We start from the raw sequence: 24,571 nt of genomic DNA, 5'->3' as shown, positions 1-24,571 counted from the left end.
GAGAACTCGACGCGCAACACTTTTCTTTGATTAAAATCTCCAACTGTGAACTTTTTTTGTTTACCATGTCTCAGTTCCCTAAGAATAATATCTACAACAGCAAATCCCTGGGGAAAAAAACATTCACAAAGCAACATACAAGCCTCACAAGAGAGGTGTATTGAAATAATAAAAACTGAAGCATCTCTAGTCCTCTTCTTTTGATCAACAGCATCCCCTGTTGGCCATTTGGTCTTCAATCGTAAGTACCTGAGCAGAGTTATGATCAAACCCCCCCATTCAGTCCAAAGTTACCACCAGACATAACGACAGGTAACAAATCATTTATTATGCTAGACAGAAGAAACAAACTGAGCCATGATAGCAGCAATTCAACTATTGGAATATTTACACTATCACATCACACCAAAGATATATGTAACCCTTTACAATGTAAACACATGATACAAAGACATTTTTAAACGCTAGAAAACAAGCCGACAAATCCACCGAGAATGAAATGAAACGAAACAAACCTGCAGTCTGCAGAAAATACCTGTTTGTAGAATTAAGGGTTCATTTACTGAACTTCTTTTTTTTTTTTTTTTTAACAAGTTTTCACAGGTGAATGACAAACTGAGGGGTTGCTTCTCTCTCAAACACCGTGCTGTGATTCAACTGGAGAACTATGAGCCTGCAGCGAATGCTAAAATAAAAGACAAACCATTAGTGATGATTGTCTTTGACATTATTTTTCAAAGAATGCAATTTTAAAAAGGTGAGGAAATAGAAGTACACCTAATGCCTAATCCTTTCTGTATTTAAAACAACATAGTGTATGTGCACACGTTCACTCTTCACACAGCTGCCGCTGCATGAATGACACCAGAAGCTACCTCTGTGCAGTGAAATCGTACATGGTGATATTCATTATTTTGGACTGCAGCAAAAAAAGATAAAAAAAAAAAATCTGAGACAAAATTTACTACAACAAAAGAAAAAAAAACGAGTGTTTGTTCGATGATTTTGTGGGAAAAAAAAGAAAATCTGTCAAGTATACAGTGGGAGGTCTGGACTGCTTCTGCAGAGCAGCAAACGCCATGAATGTCACCTATAACATGGACGTCCGTTGAGTCCCGTTGAGTGTTACTGTGTGCCCGTTTGTGTGTATGTGCACACACGATGGCAAGAGAATGTGTGTTTGTGGCCGAGTGTGTTATTGAGGGAAGGCCTCATCTTTCATCAGCATGCGCGGACTCTCCTGGTTGTCCATGCGACGTCTAGGACCCATCATGCCTGTGGGATGAAACAGCAGACTAGACGTCATTCATTCACTCATACCAGGTAATTACAGTGATTTAAATACATATTTACTTGATTTCATAATTTCTCTGATTAATGCAAGCCCTCATTTGGGAATTAATTTATTCGACACCAAGTGGGTTCACTTCGTTACTCTAAAATAACAATGTGACGAGTATTTGATGATGTTATAAGTACACAGAGTTTAAGGCTTCATTTCCACTTACTGCTCTTATGCTTGAATGACTTAGATCTTCTGGGTGAGTTTGGATTCTGAGGTGGAATAAGAAAAACATCGAGTTGACAAACTAGGAATGAGTAAATGTAATCCATGTGTTTGTATGAATTAATTAATGATGGGGATAATAAAACATGATTGTTATATTATTCGAGGAAATAAGAGTACCTTGTCAGATTTCCTTTTCTTGGCTGTAAAAGAAAGACATTACATTTTAGATTCAAAGAAACATTTGAGTAATTGTTTTTTTAGAAATTATTATTATTGGCAACCGACATTCAGTATCACTAAAAAGAGGTCCAACATAGCGCCAGTACATCACCTTTCTTCTCTGCCCCGTAAGACCAGTCATTATCATTGACGTCGTCATTATCCTCTTGGTCGCTCTCTGACTTGTTGTTGGTGTTGTTACCGGTGACTATTCTGTAGAAGAGGGACGAAGAAGAAGGCATGACACACACACACACACACACACAATGAGTCAGCATTACTCGCTGCAAACACATACATGTGAAGACATTAAACGAGAGCATAACGTCTCCAGTTACAAATTGTGATTACACTTCGACAACATCTTCATTTCCATGCACTAATTGTCCTGAGCTTACAGAACAAAGGAAACGGTAAACATCAGTACAGTATACAATCTTGTTATGTGCTTGTATTGGTTTTCACTGAGGTTGGGTGTCTTACTCTTATACCTGCGGTTGGCTATACGGCTGCTGTTGCGTCCCATCCCCAGGCATTTCTCCAGATGCGGGGCAAAGCGTGAGGCAGCAATGCTTCGGCTGCAGTTGGGACATACACACTCTTTGTTCTTCCACTGGTTGTACACCTGGCCGAACACATCCAATCCCGGCTGGTCCACGATTTCTGGAAATTTAGAGCAAGCAATAAACGGCTCTGCTTTGGAAGTCGAAATACAGAATACATTTGTTGGCTTATTGACTGGATGTATTGTTCTTTTGTCTTTGGCCTTCTTTATTATCTAGTGTCATAAATATGGAAGGGAAATTAATTCACTAATTTCTTTTTTTACCCCGAGGTGACTGTTGGCAACTTAATAAATATGGAGATAGAACAACTTTGAGCTCACCAAAGTCCCTCATGCTTTCTTGGTCCGTGTCATCCAGGAAAAAATAGCCCTGCTTGACGGCCCGGTGGACCTCGAAGCAAAGACCCAGGCATGCATCCTCCACCAGGTCAGACAGGATGTCCTGAGCTAGGCCCTGGCAAGAAAGGGCCGGAGGAAACAGAGACACAAGTCAGACTGTGTCTGCAGATGTAATGTGCATTTCCAAGGCTGCTTGGACTACTGTGTGGCCTTGCTCGACTGTACCTCCAGCTTGCTGTTGTCCAGGCTGGACATTGAAACCTCCTCCATTTTCATTTGCCAGAACTACCAGATGAGCCGACGCTGCTGTGGTCATGCTGTAGCGCAGCAAGCATTGGCCAGAACAGGGCTGCAGCAGGAGGGAAACACACACGTTTAGCAGCACGGCGGCATTACATCCTGTGAATCTGTGAATGGTCAACGTTTGACGCCCTGGTGATGTGATGCAGCTACTTACAACTTGCACGTTGAACACACACGCACGTTGAACACACACACACACACACACACACACACACACACACACAGGGACTTACTTCCCACGTTTATAGCCTGCGAATAACACAAAACAGAATAACAGCGTTGGTGTGGTAGCACTGCAACATCTCAATAACCACAGAGACGTGCCGTTAGCCGAGTTATCAAACGCAACACCTCGCTGGTCCGAGCATTAAGGTTAAATGAAGGCATAGCTTAGCCAAAACCTTGCTGAGGAAAACAAAGAGCGTGGCTATGAATAGGCTGGAGGAATTGAACGTGCCAAGAGGTTAACGTTACAAGAGGCGGTATCCCCCAGGTCAACCGCAGCTACAGCTACGAGCTAAACGTGTCAAATGTATCAAACTAGGCGGAGTAAATAGAAACAATGCAACACATTTGTAAGTGGCTGAATGGTTTTGCTGTTGAAGAATTACATTTGACCACACAGCGAGGCTCGTCCCCGAACCCAGCACCGCTGCTGCACTGCGGCTGTTCGCCTTTCAACTCCCCGAATGATTCAAAACGACGCTTGTAAACCCCAATTTAAATTGGATCTACGAGGAATACCGCACTCACGGCCACGGTATTTTGCTAATTGTGTTTATTTACCTATTTCGGCAGGCATCCATCTTTACATCACAGAGATCAGACAGTAGCAATCGATCGCTACACGAGTTTCCACCAAGCGCTTCCTTTGCAGCACTGCCGGGTTTTCCCCCCTGTTGACTCCAATGTGAATGCATTTATCATGCTGGCCAGCATGTGACTGCGAGTTACCCCGTGCAATTTAGGCGTTAAATTGGCCCTTTGTTCGGCTTTGTAGTAGTCATAAAAAAACATGGTATTTAAAAAAAAAAAAACTGATCTGGTTTGTGCATTGTTACTTCACTACATCAGACAATCCAAGACGAATCTTTATGTAACATGTTTATTGGATTTTTTTTAAACATGATTTACGAACAAATGCAAGGTTTTTCACCAATAATAAAAAAGAAAAGAAAACAATGCTTGATAAAGTATATTCTTGTTCTACACAATTAAAACCCTTGGTAACCCCGTAAACCCATTAAGACCTGACTGTACATTTTCCCTGGTCATGATTTCTCTCTGAAATCTTTTCAGACATAGATGTTGTCATTGTTAAAAGTAAAAGACAAATTGGCTGAGTAATGTTGGAATAAAGTGTCTGATGTATATGGTACCTCAGATGTATTATGTCGTGGTAAGGGTTGGATTAATCTGTCTGGGGGCCCTTGAGCAAAAATGAGTTCCTCGGTGAAACACCATTTAACTCCCCCAATCTGTGTGCACTGTGTTCCAACGGCAGATTATCAAATAGAGCCAGATGTTATTGTGTGTTACTTTGAACATGTAAGCACAACATAGGACAAAACATCGCTGGTCTTAAAACATTCTCATGTCCTCAAAGTTTGGTAATAAAGCAGGATGCACCTTTAAAGAACCAATACATGCATTTCTCAAGCTTCTCATTATAGGGTCCTACATAAACACGTAATGTTTCTGCCAAAGCTCTAAATTTGAGATATTTTGAAGCAGATTTTTAAAAGTAATTTGACCGTTACATTATAATAATATATAAAAGGTGCCCCCGCACCCCAAACTTACACATTGGTTATCGCTTATCAAGAAAGGAATAATTAATGTTAGAAATACTTTAAGGCCCTCATCATATCAGTTGATACTTTAGTGGTGCACTTTCCCAAATAGTAACAGTATTACAATAAATCATATCACAGCAATGTCATGTGTGGCCCCTGGGGGTCTGTGGCCCTCGGGCACTGGCAGCAACCTTCCAGCCAACATGGCCACCACACAATGTGACATTAAAGTCAGACACTTGTCAGACACTAAGACCAGACATTTGAGTCAAATCCAGAATTCTGCTCTGAACTTGACATGCGTGTGTGTGTGTGTGTGTATGTGATGATCTGCTGTCCATCTCATCACCATATTAATACCAATTAAAAACGATGCCATCGTTGTCTTCTTCCTCCTCAACCTGTAGATCAACAGGGGATATTTACAACATCTTTTGCAAAATGAAATACAAAAATCACAAAAACACGTTGTAGTGTTACTAACCTCGTCACACTCAGCATTGTTCTTTTCTTCCTCACTGCTGTCCGTAGTGTCTTCATCTTCTGAGTCCTGCATGGTGTAAAAGAAATGTGGACTGAAAATAAAGCTTTTAAACCCGTGTTCTCTTCATTCTAGATATTATGTAATTTCATTCCCAATTATTATTCCTTTTTGACATAAATTAGATAGTTGACCTAAAACTACGAAGTTCCTTACCATTTACTGTTGACCACATACTATTCAGCATACATATAGTGAATGTATTTAAAAATCATAAGTAAACCGTATGAATAATTTCAGATAAAAAGTATATTTACTCTAAACGTCACTATACGACGGCCTACAGAGAGCTTTGCATTGGTCACATCATGAAAGGGCAGTTAAGAAGAACATATTACTTTGCATGTACCAACAATTCAACTTACTGATGGTATATAGACAGCACCACGTGGTTCTTCTATGTCATAAACCTCCATTTGGCTGACATCAAGGTATTTGATTTTCTGCAAAGATAAGCATATTATCAAAAGTTAAAGAAAGGCTTTTAAAGAAAGAAACAAAAGAGTACTTGCAATTGTGTAGGTGCTTACACTGGGGTTATGTGTCCGATACAATCGCTGCTTTGCTGCCGGCAACGTCTGAAGAATGTAAAAGGTGACACATTTTAAAGGACCTCTCACTTTAGAGTAAATAAAAACCTCGTTAGAATAAAAATCATTAGAAAGAGAGGATTCTTTATACCTCAAACCACTTCTGAAGCTTCATGGAGTATTTTCTATTCTCTTCAAGTACTTCCTTTTTGTGGCATTGCTTGTGCACTGTCGGGAGATCCTGCCACATTTTGTTGACCACGGCGAAGCGATCCCTTGAGTTTGGGATTTTCTCCTTCAGAAGTGGCATCTGCCTTTTGCAGAAAATTCCGCTACCAGATCTGTGAGTAAAGAAATGTTCAGTCACAAGTTGGTCTGCAGGTAGACAACCGAGAGTTTGATTTGTTTGAATAAATGCTGTGTATCTTAAGGGTACAAATGTATGGCGATCATGCTCACTGAAATGGCATTTTGGGCTCCCCAGGAATTTTCTCTTTTCTCTTAATGCCCTGCAATCCAAAGTTATTTTATTGAAGTGAAGAGAGCACAACTCAACAATCGATCCCCTCTTGAGTATAAGCTGTTCTTTGTATGAGGTAGAATGAAAGAAATAAACAACTGAACAATAAACAATTAACAAATGGAAAAGCAAACAAATTTTCAATTAAATCAACGAAAAGCCACCAAAATCTGTTGGCAAATTAGTCAACCAAGAGTTAAAACAGCCTCTCTCTCTACTTTTTTTTTTAACAGAAGTGACAGCACGTCTGCAAGTACGGAACATTCCTTCTTAGGACTAACTACCAGATTTGTGCAGGAACCATGAAAATACTTCTCACCCGAGACTCTTTAGGTCTTTTGACGCCGCTGTCCTTTAGGATCTGCTGCTGCTTCTCCTTGTCAAAAGTCTGAGGAACATGAACACTATTGTTACACACTGTGTGACGGCATCAGCTCAATGCTGCAACTGTAGTTTTCTAAATGACTTACCATGAGATATTCATTCAGCTCGACGGTGTATTGTCTCTTCAACTGAAAGAGAGAAAGTGTTTCATTTAGATTCTTTTACATTTAGACTTTTACTGTAACCAAACATGTATTGTTGCTGTCTCAAAAGCTTGACTTCCTACCTTTGCACTGCGCGTGTTGAACGTGATCCTCTGTTGCTCAGTCATATCTCGCCAACCTTGTGCCCACATAGATACGCAATTATTTCCTTCCAAACCCTTCTCGGAAGTACGCTGCTCTTTGCAGTATAGTCTATATCCATTTCTAAAAATACACACACACACACACACACACACAACAGTTGGTCAGTTACTAGTGAGTTAACTGCTTGTTAGCATTAGTTGGTTTTGTGTTAATTTACCAAAAGATAAGACACTTTACGCAAAGTAAAATAGGTATGGCTGGTTCTCCAATGGACTTCTTCAAACTTAATGACTGGCAAGAACTATTGAGTATACGCTCAATCCCTATGTTTCATACACTGATGTTGGTAGAGCTGCCACGCAATGCGCCGGCCTGCCCATCGGGAGCAACTTGAGGTTCAGCTCAAGAGCACTTCTAGATGCAGTCACGAGGAATCAGAAATAATACCGACAACCTTAGGATTAAAGGATGAAGCGCTCTGTCTCCCGAGCCATAGTCGGGCAGTTTTTCGTGTACAAAAAAAAAAAAGAAGAGTAAATATGATAAAAACAGTGAGAGGTGCAAGCTGCTGATTTATGAACATACAACAAAGCAAAACAAGTGTCAATGTGGAGTAGGGCTGCACGATTATGGCCAAAATCATAGTCGCGATTATTTTGATCAATATTGCGATCACGATTATTTATCAGGATTATTCATTAATTTTAGGGACAACATCTTTTTATTGCACCGTCACGTTTAAATGAACAAGAACACTGCTTCCACTTCCATTGTTGTGCTACATTCTGGCTAATGTACAAATCTTTGCATCAGACTGGTCTTTATCACAGTGCATCTCATAGAAGGAAAATATAAATAAAATAGTATTAACACTTTTTACCCAAAATTAAATCAACAGAGCACTGCTTTCACTTCCATGTTGTGCTACATTCCAGCTAATGTACACGTCTTTACATCAAAATAAAACTTATACGGTTCTTATTCACCTGAAGCAAAATATAAATAACATTTTTACCCAAAATAAAGGGCTAACTAAAAATAAATATGTGTGTTGCTCACAGTATTTATTGGACACATGTCTTTGGCCAAATGAAATGCGATTGCATCCGTTATTTCAGCGTGTCTTTGGGAGGTGGATGGATACGCTGTCGCGCTATGCAGGGTCGCTGTTATGGTTTTCTGGGTTGACGTTGGACATGGACGGTGATTCAGTGAGGTAACGTTAGCTTTGGGCTTAATGCATTCGTCGTACTGTGGTTTGTGGTGATTTTTCAGGTGGCTGAACAAGTTAGTTGTATTGCTATGCGGCGCAGACACAACTCTAACGCACTCTGTGCATGATTTGTTCTTGGTTAACATCACTTGGCCTAAATCCAAAAAACTTCCAGACAACGGATGATGATCCTTTTCGAGGGGCTAGCTCCTCGCCTTCTGCTCCTGACATTTGATTTAGCTTTCACACGACACCCGTGACCGTCTGCTCTGTTGTCTGTCTCTCTACTCTTCTACTAACAGCGGAGTCTGCAGGGTGCGCGCATGACACCTCCCATCTCGTTCTCCCCCTGGTGGTCGGCTGACTGTTAGTTGAGGAAGCGCTTGATTTGATATGTAGCAGAGCAGGCATTTTAAACGTCAATATCGCTGACGATCATGCTCATTTAATCGTGGCAGCCAAAATTGGGATCGCGATTAAAATTCGATTAATTGTGCAGCCCTAATGTGGAGTGTGTGTGGCTTACAAAGGAGGCTGGAGAGGCATGCCTTCTGTTTCTCTAGTAACCTTCTTTAAGATGGGAGGTCGAGCCCTTACAGCTTTGGTGTTTGCAGAGAGCTTCTCCCGCTTGGTCTTGTACTTAGGACTTGTATATTGTTTACTGAAAGACAAAGAATTAGTTTTGACACCGGATTTTAAACTGGCATTCTGGGCCAAATCACATTACATTACATTACATTACATTACATTACAGTCATTTAGCAGACGCTTTTATCCAAAGCGACTTACAATTCAGATTCTATCACATTTCTATACCGTAGGCACAGCTACGGGAGCAATTTTTGGGGTTAAGTGTCTTGCTCAAGGACACATCGACATGCGACTAGCAGAGCCGGAGCCGGGGATTGAACCAGGGGATTGACCCTCTGATTGAAAGACGGCCCTGCTATCCACTTAGCCACAGTCGCCCGCATCACGTGTTCATATGGGACGGTATGTGTGTTAATCTACTACCTGAACATCTCCATCCTTCGTTTGTATTCCTCAGTTGCAAGCTGAAATTTCTCTATATATTGAGCCTGGAAAATGTCAGTTGTTGATGATCATTACAAAGTTTATTCCTATGGCAACAATAAATGATGTGTTGTTTTAGTGGTAGCCTTTCACTGAGTGTACCTTCTCTTCATCTGGGAGCTTCTGGTACTTCTTGACTAGGTTCTTGAATACCTTTTGGCGGCTCATATTTGGGTGCTTCTTGAGATACTTGGCCCTATTTTCCTCTAAAAAGATGGCATTTGGAGGGGCAGGTCTCTTTGGGCGCTCTGGATGGATCTGAGGTACGATTAATCAAAGAATAAAGCATGTGGTATTATTGGACAAACTCATGTTGGTAACCTTTCAGCAATACATCCAGATTTCTCTCTTTATGAGTCATTACAGTTTTGCAGGAGGTTTGTATTATAGAAGCAATTACCTATTTAAAATGAATACCTGCACAGAGCAGCTTTGTATTCACAACATTAAGCTTTCTAAAGCTGGATTGTGCTGTGCTTACCATCATGTTCTTGCCAGGATTTGAAATGACACCTTCAGCTTCAACGAGGAGCTCTGTGAGGGTCCGAGTCTTCATCATCTGAGCAAGAACAACAGAAATATCACACCGAACACTAATGAGACTGACTTCAACTTACTGGGCAACTAGTTCTGCTTAAGTTTGTTGATTATGATTGTTGATTATGATGGTTGAGAGTTAAACTTTGACTCACTTTCTGCAAAATCTGTCCCCACTTTTCTTTGCATGCTTCAGGAGAGAAAGGGGGGAAAGCCACCTTGTTCCAGTCCATGGTTTTCAGTCCGCTGGTATATGCCTGCTTTCTGTCATTTTCTGGGATGCTGGTTTTCATCACAGCAAGAAGCTTCTGGAGGTTTTCCTTGGTCCACTCTGTAGTTACAGCACAGGAACAAAACACAGGAACGTTTTTTGAGTAATTTATATAGTGTTATATAAGTCATTATAAAAGAAAGATGTATTTCGGTATACCCACCAGATTCTTCAGTCCCGCTTTCACCCATTATGTCCATACAACGTGTTTCCAGTGGAAGTCTTTCTGTTACTGTTAACTGGATGCAAACTGGGCAGAACGTCTGGTCAATCCACGTGACTCCCGCAAACTGTACATTAGCTGGTTATCGAAAAATATCAATATGCTTAAGTTCATTAACAAATTAACTAAAATCTAGCGATATTTAACCTAAATATATATTCGCGTTAAGTTCTTCATCGGGACAAAAACACCACATGGAGCTGCAGAGAAACACATTCATCACATGGGTTTGTTACCCTCCATGTTTGGTAGGCGGGTCCTTCTTGAAGAGCAACCAATCAGAAACGAGCGTCACCTAAAAGCCAGCCAATGAACGTAATCTTCTTCTTCTTCGTGTTTATTGGCGGATGTTGATTTTTGAGCAGCGTTACGGTTACAAAGCGCCCCCTACTGACCTGGAGAGTGTTGAATCATGGCACTAAATCATCTGAATAATGATAAGACAGATAATTAAAAAATATATATTATATTATATTTAATACTATATATACTTTGGTTTATCAAATCACTTTTTAACCTTCATTATTGCCTTGACTTTCTAAGGTTAGCTTGAAATATCTCTGAATAACAAAGCTCATGAACATATGAACATATCTTTAAATACCAGGGACACATCTGTCTGTATATTAATTTACTGTGCATTATTTCATTTTATAGCAACGTTACATGCAATACATGTGTTTTCTCTGGTGTCCCATTCTTATTGTTCATTAATTGCCAAAGTGAGAAGTAATCAATGATAAAAATATTACAGAAAAAGTTATAAATAAGATCGGCAGAACATTTGATTGGTCCCGGCTTTCCTTAAAGCCAATTAAAAGCAAACAGCACCCAATGACTAAGTTGATGGCTCTTGGGGAGGTCATTGTTTTATTATTTGAGAGATGACAAGAAGAGCAACATTACACACATTATAAACTTAACAACACACAAGATTTCCCTCTCCATGAATTGAGTAACAGTGGTGTTCTTGTCAGTGTTACCAGTTTTAACATTCTTGCTAAAATATCTACACTTTGTTGGCATCTTGCCTTATAAATTATGAATTACTTTATTCAGAGTTAAGATTTTACTCGCATCAAGCGAGTACAACAATAACTAAAGTGGCACGTGTAACAACATTACATTCAATGTGCGATTGCTTTGAAAAACTAAAATCTTTGGCTACAATAACGCTACAATATTTTCCATCGAGCATCCAATCCGTCCATTATTTGAGTGCAAACATGAGTGATATTTTTTGTGTACGAGTGCCTCTTTAAAATGTTCATGTCTTTCTTTCTTTGTAAAAAAATGTCAATTTATATGAATATTTCCAGCTTTTTTACCTGAGTGACTGTTGAAAACTCTTCAGGAATATTTGACCAAGACCATTATTAATATTAATCTTCATCCATTTCGACACTATGAAGTAATTTTTCATGAAACAACTCAAAACATGATTGTGCTTATAGGTGGATGAAACATTCATTTGAGCCATATATATTATATATCTATTTGTGAAAATAAAAGTATTTCTGGCATGATAGCTGTCATGGAAGACATCTACAATGGCATCTGAGATTCACAGTATACATCCTGCCCCGGCTCCTCCTCGAATGTCACCTTGGCGTCTTCAGCATCCAACTAAAACACAAACGACACAGAAAAATGGATGCTTAATACTGCTTCAATCTCCATTGATTTATTCAAATGACAGGCGGTATCCACTTACACATTTCATTTCCAGTTCAGTGAAGAAACGCCCAGTCATAAACATGCGTAGAGGAATGGTGAGGATGAGTATGAAGGGAAGTGCGAGGGATACTGGACTGGATTTAACAATCCACAAAACTGCAAGGCACACTATCTGGATGGCCGTGAACAAGTGCATTCGTCCTGTGCTCACCTGTAGCCAATATGTCAAAAATATTAATCAGATGGACATGATTGCACATGCTTTTTGCCTTGTGATGTGATTTAGAGGCTCTAATGGTGGCCAACACATGTACCATCAAATGATATGAGTTCATATGAATGCTGTTATTCTCAAGCACATTACTCTGAACACAAATGCTGGTATACAGTATATGGTGTGCTTAATCTGAAGTGCAACAGTCCATGCACTTTAGTTATTATGCAGTCATGGGACTCTTACTCTGGTGGCGTAGGGTTCATTAGGGTGGTATTTTTTAGGGATGAGCAGAAGCAGCATACGATCCCACATCTGGATGCCATTGAGTGACGTAACTCCCATGTAGAGAAAGATCCCAAACAAGGCCGATATGGGAATCAACTTTAGGATCGGCTCCATCAGAATTGACAGACCTTGACACAAAATGACATTCAGATAAAGCAAAGTGTACAGTGTTTAAATGACAGACCTGTATATTCTTAGAAAAGATACATGGATGATTAGACAGCACCTACCAATCAGCAACGCCACCAGAATGCCACTGACCCTCTGCTCCATCACCTTCTCAATTATAGGTTTTGGTCCTTTGCCCATGACAGTGAGAGCATTGGCGTGGGTAACAGATCGCACCGTGGCAGCACTGAGCCACGGCACACCAAATATTGCACTGAGACCTCCCATGCCGACTAAAACCAGCAAGTCAAAGTGGAACCCTGAGCCTTTGACCATCTTCCTCTCAGGCTTACTCACAATCAGACTGTTGACAGATGTAACATAGTAATCAAGTTTGGTTTAAAACATTCTGAGGTTGATACTTCAGTGAGTGACATTGTTGTTGAGATGTAATGACTCACGTTGTGATCTGAGACTCCAGAAAGATCAGAATGAAGACGAGCAGGGCCGGCACACAGCATGCGAACATCACCCACACGGGGAACGCCTTGTGCTCTCCGAAGGGGTTGATGAGCCAGCCTCTTGTGGATGGATTGGACACCATCAGACCTTTGGGAACCACTAGTTTCTGTAAAGGAAGCCACCAGTTTTTAACACGTGTTAAAGGATGGATTCACAATTTTTCTCTGTCTTAAAACAATATTGCGCATATGTGCATACTGGCCATTATCAAAGGACGTGATGGGGGGGAAATCCAGTGTAGCTTGAGATAATATGAGGCCTAAGCAGTCTGAGTTAATCAAATCAAGTCAATATCTTCCACAGTTACAATGTTGATAGACTAAAATGCCCTGTTTTCTGGTTGGGCTGCAGTGGACGGACAGTAACTAAAGAAAAAAAAATGTATTTACCAAAAATACTGTAATTTTGTCCGATATTCACTTGATTTGATTAATTTGGATATAAATATTAGCTTCAGATAAACTTTTGAATGTGTCTTTGCACAGAAAGAGGACTGTGGACGTTGTCCCGCATGACTTACACTGAAAGCACATTAGGAAGGCAACTTTTAATGGCCAGTAGTATAAACAGGAGGAATTGTTACAGCAAGCAAAACCTGTTTATATGGGCCTACCTGAGTGTAGGTATCATCAATGGTGTAGTCCACGACAATCATGAGAAAAATGGCAATGGGCACACCAAAGTCACCAAGCAAACGTCTGACCTGATAAGCACAGATCAGATCAACTTTTAAAGATTTAAGAATTTAATTAAACAGCCGATGACAGAAATAAACAGAAACAAGCTGGTAATGGCCTGTGGACACAACTCACCTTTCCAGGAAGAAAAGTGCCGTTCTTGAACTGGCGCAGAAAGAAAGCAATGAAGAAGCAGCCTAACATGAGGCACATGGAGAGCAGGGCTGTGTTGGGGTAAGAATGCTTAATGGTGCTGACAATAACAGACGTGTTGCCGGTATTGTTGTCATACATGACCACCTCTTCCACTTTTGGATGCCAGGGATTTTCTAGAGTTGCATTCACATGATCGTAATTCAGAATCAGCGGATGAGCCATAAAGGTCTAAAGAGAGGTCAGAGAGTAGATGTAGAAAGATTATAATCTGGCCTTGAGAGACAGCACTCTGTTCACAGAAGTGAAATGTGTCAGATTTCATTTGGACAGATGAAATGTGTGAAATGGATGAAGATGGTTTACCCTCCCTAGCTTGGCAAAGGTTTCATAAATGAAGATGAGAGAAATGAGGATGGAGAAGATTTCCTGGGTGAAGCGGGAGATGAAACGCACCAGGAAGCTGCCCTCAAAGGCCACAACGATCGCCACAATGATGACCAGCCACACTCCGACCCACACTCTGGCCACAATATACTCAATGTCCTGGGACTTGCAGAACTGAATGAAGGAAACTGGGGATAAGTTGAACTCTGACCAAGCAAATGAATTCAAGAAATAATGGGTTGTGGTATTCAGAAATGTAGAATATATTAAAAATCTGTCATAAGAATGAACTTCAGTGGCATCATATAGATGAGAAGAGACAGTTCACCTCAATGAATCAGTGCTATAACTTACAGCGAAGAAGGCCTCCTCAAATACTAACAGAGGACCAGAGAAACCGATGACCAGGACGGGCTGAGCAGCGATGAAACAGAAGATGATCCCCTGAATGCTGGTGGAGATGAGGAGCTCTGAAACGCCCATCATGTTGTCCACCTTATCAGCTGTAGTGGCAAAGATGAGGGCAAAGTATTATCATAGCATGCAACAGCAACACCACGGCTCAACAAATATGCACACATACCCAGCAGTCCTCCGAAGGTGATGGCGGGAGACAGAGCGGCGAAGTAGATGAAAATGATGGCAGCAAGGACCTGGGTGTTAAGAGCATCTGTGATGTCACTCTTGTAGTACTGGTAGCGCCTCTTTATGTCTCGCATCATCCCACCAAATGGGCGACCAGTACGGGACAGGGGGTCTTCAGATGAGGCACCAGAAGAGATGGAAACTAGGGGGGAAACAATTTCCATTTTGTTTATGTGTGTTGTATAACACCAAGGCTTCATACTACTACCACTCTATACTGTAGTTTTGAGTGTGTGTTAACAGCACTCACCCCTTCGAGGTTTGGAGTCCGGGCGGATGGTGGGCTCAGAGGACTGGAACCTGTCCTGCAGTAGTTTCTTCTGAAAGTTGATAATGGAGCTGAGCATCTCTTCATTCTGGATCTCTGTGGGCGGGATGACGATGCTGCAGTCCATGAAGTTGGCCACGGCATCCGTCAGCTCACGGGCGCTCTTTGCCCGAAACGCTACCTGATTGAACATCTGGGATGGAGATAGCAGAGGAGACATTAAGACCGGCCCATTGCAGGATCAGGGAGTTTGCGTTTACCCGTTTCATACAATCAATAACTTTGGTGCAGAGTTGCAGTCCACGTTCTAAACATTTCTTTTGTCTGCACAGTTTTCATTGTTTGGAGTGTTTTGCAACAATAAATCCTGTACAGTCAGAGACTCACTTGTGGCTTACCTTATGTTGACTAAAATCAGGACTTTGACTTGTTCAGCTAGTTGAACTAGTTGAGCTAGTTAGACTACCCTGAATTTACCCGGAGTCATCATGTATTCTGTTATTGTGTCACTGCTCACACGTTTTAGATCTGCAGAGAGAAAGTGTCAGTTAACTCACTTTGTCAGCCATCAGTGCTGCCATAGCACGGCCGGTCTCGCGGTAGTCCATGTCAGTCTTGCTGGGGCCAACCAGAGCAAAGACGAAGCGTACAGGCACCGGGGCCTCCAAGGCAGAGTCGAGCTCCACGGCTTCCTTCAGACGCACAAACACGACTGTAGGCCTTTCTAGAAAGTCCAAGCCTCCTGGTTCAAACAGATAGAAATGCTTTAGCAGCAACAAACACACATACCGTACTCCAGATCCTAAATGAAAACAATGCAAACACTGGCTTACCTACGAGCACCATGGAGGCCTCAACGTGGTCAGATGCATCCCTCTAAACGAACACAGAGTGAGCAGACCTAGTGGGTTAATGTTTATTTCCCATCCACATCATTATCACTATATCATGCCTGTGTAACTTGCCTTGAAAATCTGTGCTTCTTAAAAATGACAACAGCTGGTTTAGATGATCTATCAATTATGTGAAATTGTATTTTTGCACTTCTTTCCCAGAAGGAAATTACAATCTGAGCATTACAGCTGTGTGAAAATACTTCCTGAACATATCAAGAGTGTTGAAATTGAATAAGATAAATAAAACATTATGTGCAGACATTAAAAAGATAAATTTATCCAAAAAATAAATGTTTATCAGAACAAAAAAATCGAAATGCATCTAAAAGAAACAGAAATCTCCACAAGCTTTACTCCTGAACGGACTTTCTAAATGGTCTGACACCAGAAATCCCTTTCACTTTTAAGTTCACTGCCATCATCTCACCGTTGTTATGATATCAAATCCTGTTATCACCATTACATAGATGATCTCATCAGTAGAAGAACTTACTCTGTCCTTGACTGAAAACTTCTGCAGGTCCACCCCTTCAGTCAGGGCTTGGCTCTCCGGGTCATCTGATTGGCTGCAGGGAAAAAAAGGCAAGTGTCATTGGTCATTGGTTGAAGACTGAAGACGATTAAAGTATTCTCTGGTAGTCCCAAGTACAGGAGTGAGGAGTGTGCGCATTTATTTACAAAGCAATCATTCAACAAAATAGGGGATTTGGCATCTAAGCCTTGTGGTCTTTGGTTTAGTTTTCCTTTAGATTACTTTGCTTATTGAACAACAGTAAGAGAATGGACCCTTTATAAGCATGAGGTAACTACAGTACACATTGGTCACCTTGAATAAAGGCTAAAGCGATGGTTTGATGGTCAGAGACAGTGTTTCATAATTACAGGTGTGATCTCCACAGTAGTTACGTGTTGTGTTTAACTTTCAGCTTTGGGTAACAGCATCATAAATGTAGGTCACTTATGTTTGAGTCATTGTTGGGTGATGTCTTGGAAGGATACCTGCGGTTTTGAAGCAGAGATTTCAGCACTCCCTCCCGGTCCCCAGGTCTGATCTCTTTCTTGTTAACCATCTCAGTGACCATCTTCTCTGCGATGCCGGACAGTGTCCGCTCTTCACAGTCAAAAATTGTCACACCTTGACAAAGGAACACATTGGAAAATATTCAGAGTTGAACATACAGAGGAGGGCGGTGTGGTTGTGGTTTGAGGCGAGGTTCAGATAAAATGAGAAGAAGCGCTGGGAATGCCGGTGCCATTTTAAGGGTTACGTTTTGGGTCTTCAATGGTGAAACAAACCGTCAGAGAAAATGCAGGAAGCAGGCAAGTTCTTTTTTTATGGTTAGTAAGACAACAAGGATACTAAAAAAGTTCTGTAATGTGTGTAGAACGACATTACACTGAGATTCAAAGAAATAAAAGCTTATTTTTTCTTCTTTTTTTACTCCACCGTTCAGCTTTAGTACTTACACAAGTAAAGTGTCTAAAATTTCACTTAAGTACAGTACTTGTGTGTGCTTCTACCACTGGCAATAGTTGTATATTGACAGATTGGTTTTTAGTTTCAAACTCCTCATGTTTTCATTGATTTTCCTCTGACCTGTGTTCATGGCGCGTCGGAGCTGGATGAGGCTCTTGAAGGTGAGGTAGGAGATGCTCGAGGACGCCCACACCCCGGCCTGAGGGTCGAAGCTCTCCTCGTAGCCCGCCCATCGGCCCGTCTCCTGCCAGTAGCTCTGCTGCTTTGGGTCCTTCATTAGCTGCTTCAGCTGCACGTACCTCTGAAGGAAGGCCCAGCGATAGACAGAAGTAAACACTGGCTGATAAGAACATGAATGTCAGACACAAGCACAAAACATGCTTGTGTCTGTGAGACAGAGAGTGAAAATCTGTACAGGGCAGGTGGATGAATTAAAGTTGAACCTCCCGTAATTACAGTCTGAGCATGTGGTGAACAACTGTGGCTTCACTGGCCACTTCCTACCTGTCAGGGTGTTTCACTGTGAGTGAATATTTTGTCTCTGTCTAACCTGAAAATGGGAAATGGCTGTTATATCAAGTACATGTAAGTTACTTTTAGGTTAAAGGATGGTTGATATTATTTCAAGTCTGACTTAAAGCAACATCCAAATGCCATTGAGAGGGTTTTTTGGTTGCTGTGATTGTTCCTCCTGTCTTACCAAGTTGCATTATTTTTTAGCACCAAATTCTTTCAATCTTTGTCTTAATATCCCTCTACTGCAGCTCAACAAAGAGCCACTACCCAGAGAAACATTAAGAGGGACTTTGAAGTTGTAGTCATTTTCAATTGTTTCAATGTACAAATGTGAGCAAACATAGCATCTGTCTATAAATAAGGCGACAATAATTTCTACTACTACTCAGATGTATCAATAGCTGTAATGCAGATGATGCCTTATGAATAAGATATGTAAAATGCTATTTGTGATGATAATGATACTAAAACAACCCATAAACAATAGCACTTTTCTAAACTCAATTACAAGGTGCTTTACAGTAAAAACAAGAAAGCAAAATCACAGAAAAAGAGTCAAATGTGCTAAAACAATGAGACAGAATATCAATGAAATAAACTGTAAAAAACTGGTAAAAACAGGAAAAGCTTAGGAGTTCTAGATGATGGCTTACCTGTTTCTGTGTATGTGATGTTAATATTTTCATTTTCATTTCAGCTGTTTAGTTTAATCTCTTACCAAGAGTGATTAGCAAAGAAAATTCACCCCTCTATTTGTACATCACTTTATGATTTCCTACATTTCACAGAACACATTGAACAAACCTTACTGAATACTTCTGAGCTTGTTGCCTTCAGCTAAAGGTTATACTTGTGGGTACAGAGAGCCACAGAGATATCATTTTGCATGCCTCATGGGCCCTAAGAGAGATACGCTCCCTTCAGAGCAGGATCAGATAATACCAAGTTCATGCTTCACTACATTACATACACACTGATGATATTTTGGGTGTCACATGAATTACTGTTATTTCTATAATCCTTTTGGCAGCGCTAGTGTGGATATGGATCAGGCTAATGTGGAAAGTTGGTGACACTTGCGTGTGTCTGTAGGGTAAACACTGTCCAGCCTCAACAATCAGCGACTCCATGTTCTGTCTCCGGTGCAGACATGAATGGCGGCTCGCCTTGTACATGTTTGGACTATCAATACACATCGTGTGCCTGCGGTTGGCATGCAGTGTTACTGCGTGTGTGTGTCTGCCCCTTACCTGACACTCTGCACTGGGGTTGGCTTTGGTGCTCCACGAAGCTGGAACAGACCCAATGGACACAGTTAATGAACATTAAGACTTTGTTTTGGTCCAATAGCACAATAAATAATATTAACAGAGAATACATTCTCCAGATCTTTGAATTCACTTTCATACACATTTTAAAGTTTGAATGAAATGTGTGTGTTTGGGTGGATTTTGGCAATCCAAAAATAATGTAGTTCATCTTAACTTAAAGTTACACTAAAAGCACTAAAGTTTTGCATGACAGTAGTAATGAATGAAGTGAATGAATGAAGTGAATACGTGTTTAAATTTGCAGTAAAGACATTAATAAATGAAGACATAAAGAAATATAGATTCAGGTTGCTGTTGGCGGTTGACTTCAGTCTTATGTGTCCATTCATCTCAGATGGGACCGGAGAGCTTAAGTTGTCTGAGACAACAGAATGATTTATTTCCAAAACACAGCTGAGCAAAGGGGTGGAAGAATTAGATTAGACCCATTGGATGCTGTCTACTGTGTGTGTGTGTGTGTGTGTGTGTGTGTGTGTGTGTGTGTGTGTGTGTGTGCACGTGTGTGCATATGTGAATCAGCAAGTACAAATGTGCACGTTGTTACATGTACAATGAATATACTTTAAGTTACATGAGTAGGTGAAAGTACAGTGTGTACACACAAGTGCAGAAAAATACATATTTATAGATGTTTCAAGAAACAGTGTGTGTCCAATGTGCAAAGAAATTTATATTTTCGTTATCGTTAACTTATACTTTGGAAGATAATCCTTCGTTTTCATTCTTCAAGAAAACATAACTGCACATGCAAAGATGTTTTGCCTCTCAGGTTTAATGTTTAATTATTTAGAGCCTCAGTATTATTGCTCGACATTTTGTGATGATGCTCCCTCCTCAATTATCCCACATTATTAATTCATCAAATTTGCAAGATCCAATGCCTTCTGGGCCTTACTTTCTTGAAAAATGTTTGCAAAGCTTTGTAGTACAGGCATATTTTGAGAAAGACAAAACAGACCTCATTAATCTTTGAAAATGATCCCACTGCAGCACTGGCCATAAGACAGTAACAGTAAGTGTGTAATTTAACAAGAAGTTTCCATATCTATCATGCTTACAAGACAGCTTTACTTGTTTTATTACACAAATACAATTCATAACTGTAGCAGAAAAGGTGACGCTTACCTCCTGCAGGCACTCAGCAGTGACAAGAGACTGACCCCAGAATGGCAAAAAAGCATGACTTTATAAACACCTCCTCTTTAAAGCTGCTTCTGTGTGTATGTGCGGGTGCACGCTGCCTGATAATTGGAGGGACTTGAACACACATACACACACACACACACACACACACACACACTGATATGGACATTCGAATTCTCTCTAACCCACACATCTAACAGAGATATGTTTTAGTCTCACCCATAATATTGATAGTAAATACAGCGACTTGGTGTGTGCAAAAAACCAGTCGCACTGTGTCATTATCCAACCAGCATCTTATCTTATTTGTGAGGACAACAAAGATTTAGATTAGAGTGCCGGGCATGCACACTCACCTTCAACACCACCGGGGTGGAGAGACAACCTTTGGATGAAGATGGTCAACATCTTGTATCTGTTCATCTGTCGACTGGAACTGAGATCAAGACAGTTTTTGAAACGGACACTATTAGTCACCTCTACATTGAAGTATGACACTGAACTTGCTGGCAAAAAAACTAAAATGACTTAAAGAGATGTAAAAGGCACACTCAGGTTCATTTTTGCTCTGTTAAAGTGAAAAAAACAACACATTTAACCGTATTGTAACCAAATTTTTCATCCTTTGGTGACATTTTGGATGTTCCATTCATCCAGCGATGCACTGTGGGTTGCATCTGTTAGAGATTTTACCTGAGATTATCACACACACACAAATGCTGTATGTTTGCATTCACACATGCATACATTTATAGCACACATAATTCCATGTGCATTCTTATCGATATCTGATCGAAACCGACGAAAGAAATGTGGCAGCAGATATCAAAGAGCACCTGTGTAAACAAGCTACAATGTATGTTGCTTAGTCTGTGCATCTTGAAAGTCACCACACATTTAACAAAAGCCTTGAATGAGTTTATGAAATGAGTATTCAGAACGTTTACTTTGGTAAAAGTAGCAATACTGCAATATAAAATTACTCAATTATACGTGAAGTCCTATTTCAAAATGTCACTTACTGTAACTAAAAGTATAAGTCAACAAGTTGTTTTGTCATGGTGTGGGTCAAACTGGTCAAAATGTTTAGTTGTTTTTTCATCATCAATGGTGGAAATATTTCTTATATACAAATCTCTGGTTTGTTCTACTTTTCTGTTGATTCTGACTGTACTGTACAATAATGTTAGTTTTGTCCAGCTTATATCATAGTAAGCTTTTTAGATTCTGATTTCAACAGTAGGTAAAAGTTTACTAAGAAAAGTCAATACTGTACAATATTGTAGTACACAGAAAAAAAGCATAATACACATTTGTATGTAGCCAGTAAATGTCTTTGTATAGCAATGTGTTACATGTACTGTAAACAACAAATCCCACTTTAATCTTTCATGTAAAGTCATATACAGTGAACTGACACTTTGCCACAAAATTTAATTTATGACAAAAGAATAAATAAATCCTGCAACGAAAAAAAAACCTGTGCTAAAAAACAACAAATGAATGTCATAGATTATCAGTGAAATATACATATATTTCTGACAGATATTGATGATTAAATGGGTCATTTTGCATTTGATGGCTTGAACAAAAAAAAGAATGTTTAGAAGTCGTAAAGAGACAATTTCACTGAGCTGCAAGCCACGTGCAAGTCGTTATTGTACAAACTACAGAAAATTGTACGTGCGATTTGCTTAAATGAAGGAGAAATACAAATCTGTGTTCAGAGATTTGAAATGTTTTGAATTGTTATTCAAGAATTGAGCCAAAGCAAATGAGAAAAACTGTATTATTTTTAAATAACTAAAGCTGACCTCATGGCCATAGGTAATTCAACAAATGCAGCAGTCTAAGTCCACGGAAGTGTTTAGTCAAGTACTGTAAAAACTGTAAATAGAGGACACCAGCAGAAACGTATCATTTGTGATGCAACATTAGTTCTATAAACAGTATTATGTCAGAATAGATCATTTTGTTCAGTCTTCAGTTCGTAGGTTGTGATCACAGGACACAGGATAACCCAAATTTTCCCAAATTTTCATATCAATATGTGACATGACACACTCAAAACTCAAAGTCATGACTGGTGTTTTTTTGCCTTAACGGTCTGCCTGCTTACACCCTAAAGTATACCTTGTCAAAAGTTAATATGACTCAGCAATAAGCGGTCAGCAGGTTCAGGAGTTAGTATAAACTGACCCAGACCCTGTTTTATAGGGGCCAACACTCAGAGGCTCCAACACCAGTAACCCAGCCGGCCAGCCCTCCCTCACTCTGACAGGAGCAAAATAAAAGCTGCGCAGGGGGGCACGGTGACGCTACCAGCCATCCACATCTATCCTAGGGAGGCTATCCTAATGGAGACGATCCCTCCCTGACCACACCAGCCAGGAGCCACAGGTTGATGCTGTCGCTCAATTGTGAAACCTATCGTTAAAAAAAGCCACCAAGCTTAAACATACAATGACAATGGAGCTTTTAACGTGTCCTACATTTGGGGTTACTCGTGAATTTTTTCGAGAAGACAAAAGTGGTCAGTTAACCAGTACTGTCAAACAATTAAACTTTTAGCAGCATGTTACAAACACTCTCTCAGTAAGAGTGAATCAAGTCCATGTGATTAATATAATTTGGAAGCCGTTTTTTCAGTTTGAAGTGCAAGTATCTAAATAATTGAATTTGGCAATAATACTGCTAATAAATTAGAATAAAATATATAATGATTTAACAATTAAAGAGATTTGACCCTGAGGTTTTGAGCCAGAGGAGCTATAACAGAGTTGATGTGTGTGCATGGTGCTGATTTTAAGACTTGCAGGGTTATTTTGAGGATAAACTGACTACACTACAGTGGGGAGTCCTAATCTACTGAATTTATGGCAGCAAGCCAAAATGAGCAGAACAAAGCAGCAATCACTGCAGCTGGCGATCAGGCTACACCTGAATTCATTTTTCTCTAAAATGATAAAACCAGTAAAGCAAATGCTATAATTGTACTTCATGCGTTTCAATTTTATGGTAAAATACTTACAAGTTCACCATTATAGAAACAAAATATAATTTGCTGTTGTCTGACAGTAAGTTTAAATAATACATAATAGTTACTTGTTTTGATTTTCTTAATAATACATCATGAAATGTAAATTTAAAAAAAAAAAGGTATACAACTACTGTTTGCCAGTGAGGATAACATAGAGATGTCTCACAATGTTGTACTCTATACATGCACTGAATAACACCACAAGTGTTGTTTCTACTAAAGACATCGTACTACAATGTAAAGAGGTCAGAGAGTATCAGTGGGGTCCACTTGTGGTGCCATCTGCAGATCAACTATCTCGATCCTGACAGAAAAATACAAGATAGAGAGCCGGCCTAACCCGCTTGAATGTGTGAGTCTTTCTCATATTTTCACCAATCATTTAGTAGTTGGCAGCAGACATCACATGAACTGGACACACAACAGAAAGGGTTCAAAGGAAGTGTACTGGGTGAGGATCAGCTTACGGATCCTCACGGGCAGGTGGGCAGGATCAGGCAACAACAGCTCCAAGAACCAGCAGGCAGGAAGGCAGGAAGGCAGGACATCCGCAACAGGTAGTCAGAGGAGGACACAGGTAGAAGGCAGGCAAGGATCGGACAAAGAGCATCTGGAAAATTGTCCTCTGCTGAAGAGCAGCAGCTGTGCAGGCAGGAGGCTGATGACAAGAGAAGTCAGGTGATCAAGGGAGGAGAGAAACCTACTGATGGATGGATGGATGGATAGAGTGTTTATGAACCATTAATGACAAATTACAGAACAACCCCTCAAACACCAGAATTTCTGATTATTAGTCAAATCTGATGTGTCCTTTCACATTGAGTGTCATCTCTGAACGACTGTGATCTCTCACAGGATGAGCGTCTTCTGCTCAGCAGGGGGCAGCATTGTTTTAGTCATGGCAGCATCATCATCGTCAGTGTGCATGAAAACTGAAATCTTTAAGCAAGACATTG

The 24,571-nt window shown here is 40.3% G+C and overlaps 3 protein-coding genes across 5 annotated transcripts; all 3 read right to left on the bottom strand.

Moving 5' to 3' along the window:
• Positions 1–307: 307 nt before the first annotated feature.
• On the bottom strand, positions 308–3,887 carry atxn7l3b (ataxin 7 like 3b). 3 transcript variants are annotated; one of them, XM_076093720.1, is made up of 9 exons: positions 3,723–3,887; positions 3,170–3,185; positions 2,859–2,982; positions 2,616–2,748; positions 2,221–2,392; positions 1,842–1,942; positions 1,688–1,710; positions 1,509–1,554; positions 308–1,275 (listed from the first exon to the last, which is right to left on the bottom strand). In XM_076093720.1, the coding sequence occupies exons 3-9, from the start codon at positions 2,907–2,909 to the stop codon at positions 1,196–1,198; spliced, it is 606 nt and encodes a 201-aa protein (XP_075949835.1). In that variant the 5' UTR covers positions 2,910–2,982; positions 3,170–3,185; positions 3,723–3,887; the 3' UTR covers positions 308–1,195. The 3 variants fall into 3 exon arrangements, with proteins under 3 accessions (XP_075949835.1, XP_075949834.1, XP_075949836.1); XM_076093719.1 differs by lacking the exon at positions 3,170–3,185; XM_076093721.1 differs by lacking the exons at positions 3,170–3,185; positions 3,723–3,887 and adding an exon at positions 3,091–3,137.
• A 140-nt stretch (positions 3,888–4,027) lies between these two features.
• Positions 4,028–10,530, bottom strand: LOC142951866 (upstream-binding factor 1-like protein 1). Its single transcript, XM_076093718.1, has 15 exons — positions 10,214–10,530; positions 9,935–10,110; positions 9,724–9,801; positions 9,345–9,500; positions 9,183–9,247; positions 8,695–8,829; positions 6,934–7,075; positions 6,794–6,835; positions 6,643–6,711; positions 6,263–6,312; positions 5,955–6,144; positions 5,804–5,851; positions 5,639–5,716; positions 5,217–5,282; positions 4,028–5,133 (listed from the first exon to the last, which is right to left on the bottom strand). Exons 1-15 carry the CDS (start codon positions 10,248–10,250, stop codon positions 5,086–5,088), a joined length of 1,380 nt encoding a protein of 459 aa, XP_075949833.1. The 5' UTR covers positions 10,251–10,530; the 3' UTR covers positions 4,028–5,085.
• Positions 10,531–11,818: 1,288 nt separating this feature from the next.
• slc4a1b (solute carrier family 4 member 1b (Diego blood group)) lies at positions 11,819–17,862 on the bottom strand. Its single transcript, XM_076092851.1, has 16 exons — positions 17,706–17,862; positions 17,108–17,243; positions 16,602–16,674; positions 16,046–16,088; positions 15,770–15,954; positions 15,195–15,405; positions 14,883–15,086; positions 14,654–14,802; positions 14,279–14,473; positions 13,895–14,143; positions 13,696–13,785; positions 13,022–13,188; positions 12,683–12,924; positions 12,411–12,580; positions 11,988–12,161; positions 11,819–11,899 (listed from the first exon to the last, which is right to left on the bottom strand). Exons 1-16 carry the CDS (start codon positions 17,860–17,862, stop codon positions 11,819–11,821), a joined length of 2,526 nt encoding a protein of 841 aa, XP_075948966.1.
• Between the last annotated feature and the right edge of the window lie 6,709 nt (positions 17,863–24,571).

Source organism: Anarhichas minor, unplaced genomic scaffold (genome assembly GCF_050575085.1).
Source record: "Anarhichas minor isolate MPS153535 unplaced genomic scaffold, ASM5057508v1 ptg000017l, whole genome shotgun sequence".
NCBI classification, from domain to species: Eukaryota; Metazoa; Chordata; class Actinopteri; order Perciformes; family Anarhichadidae; genus Anarhichas; species Anarhichas minor.
Note: the sequence above shows the minus strand (reverse complement) of the source record. Positions and strands in the feature narration are given on the sequence as shown.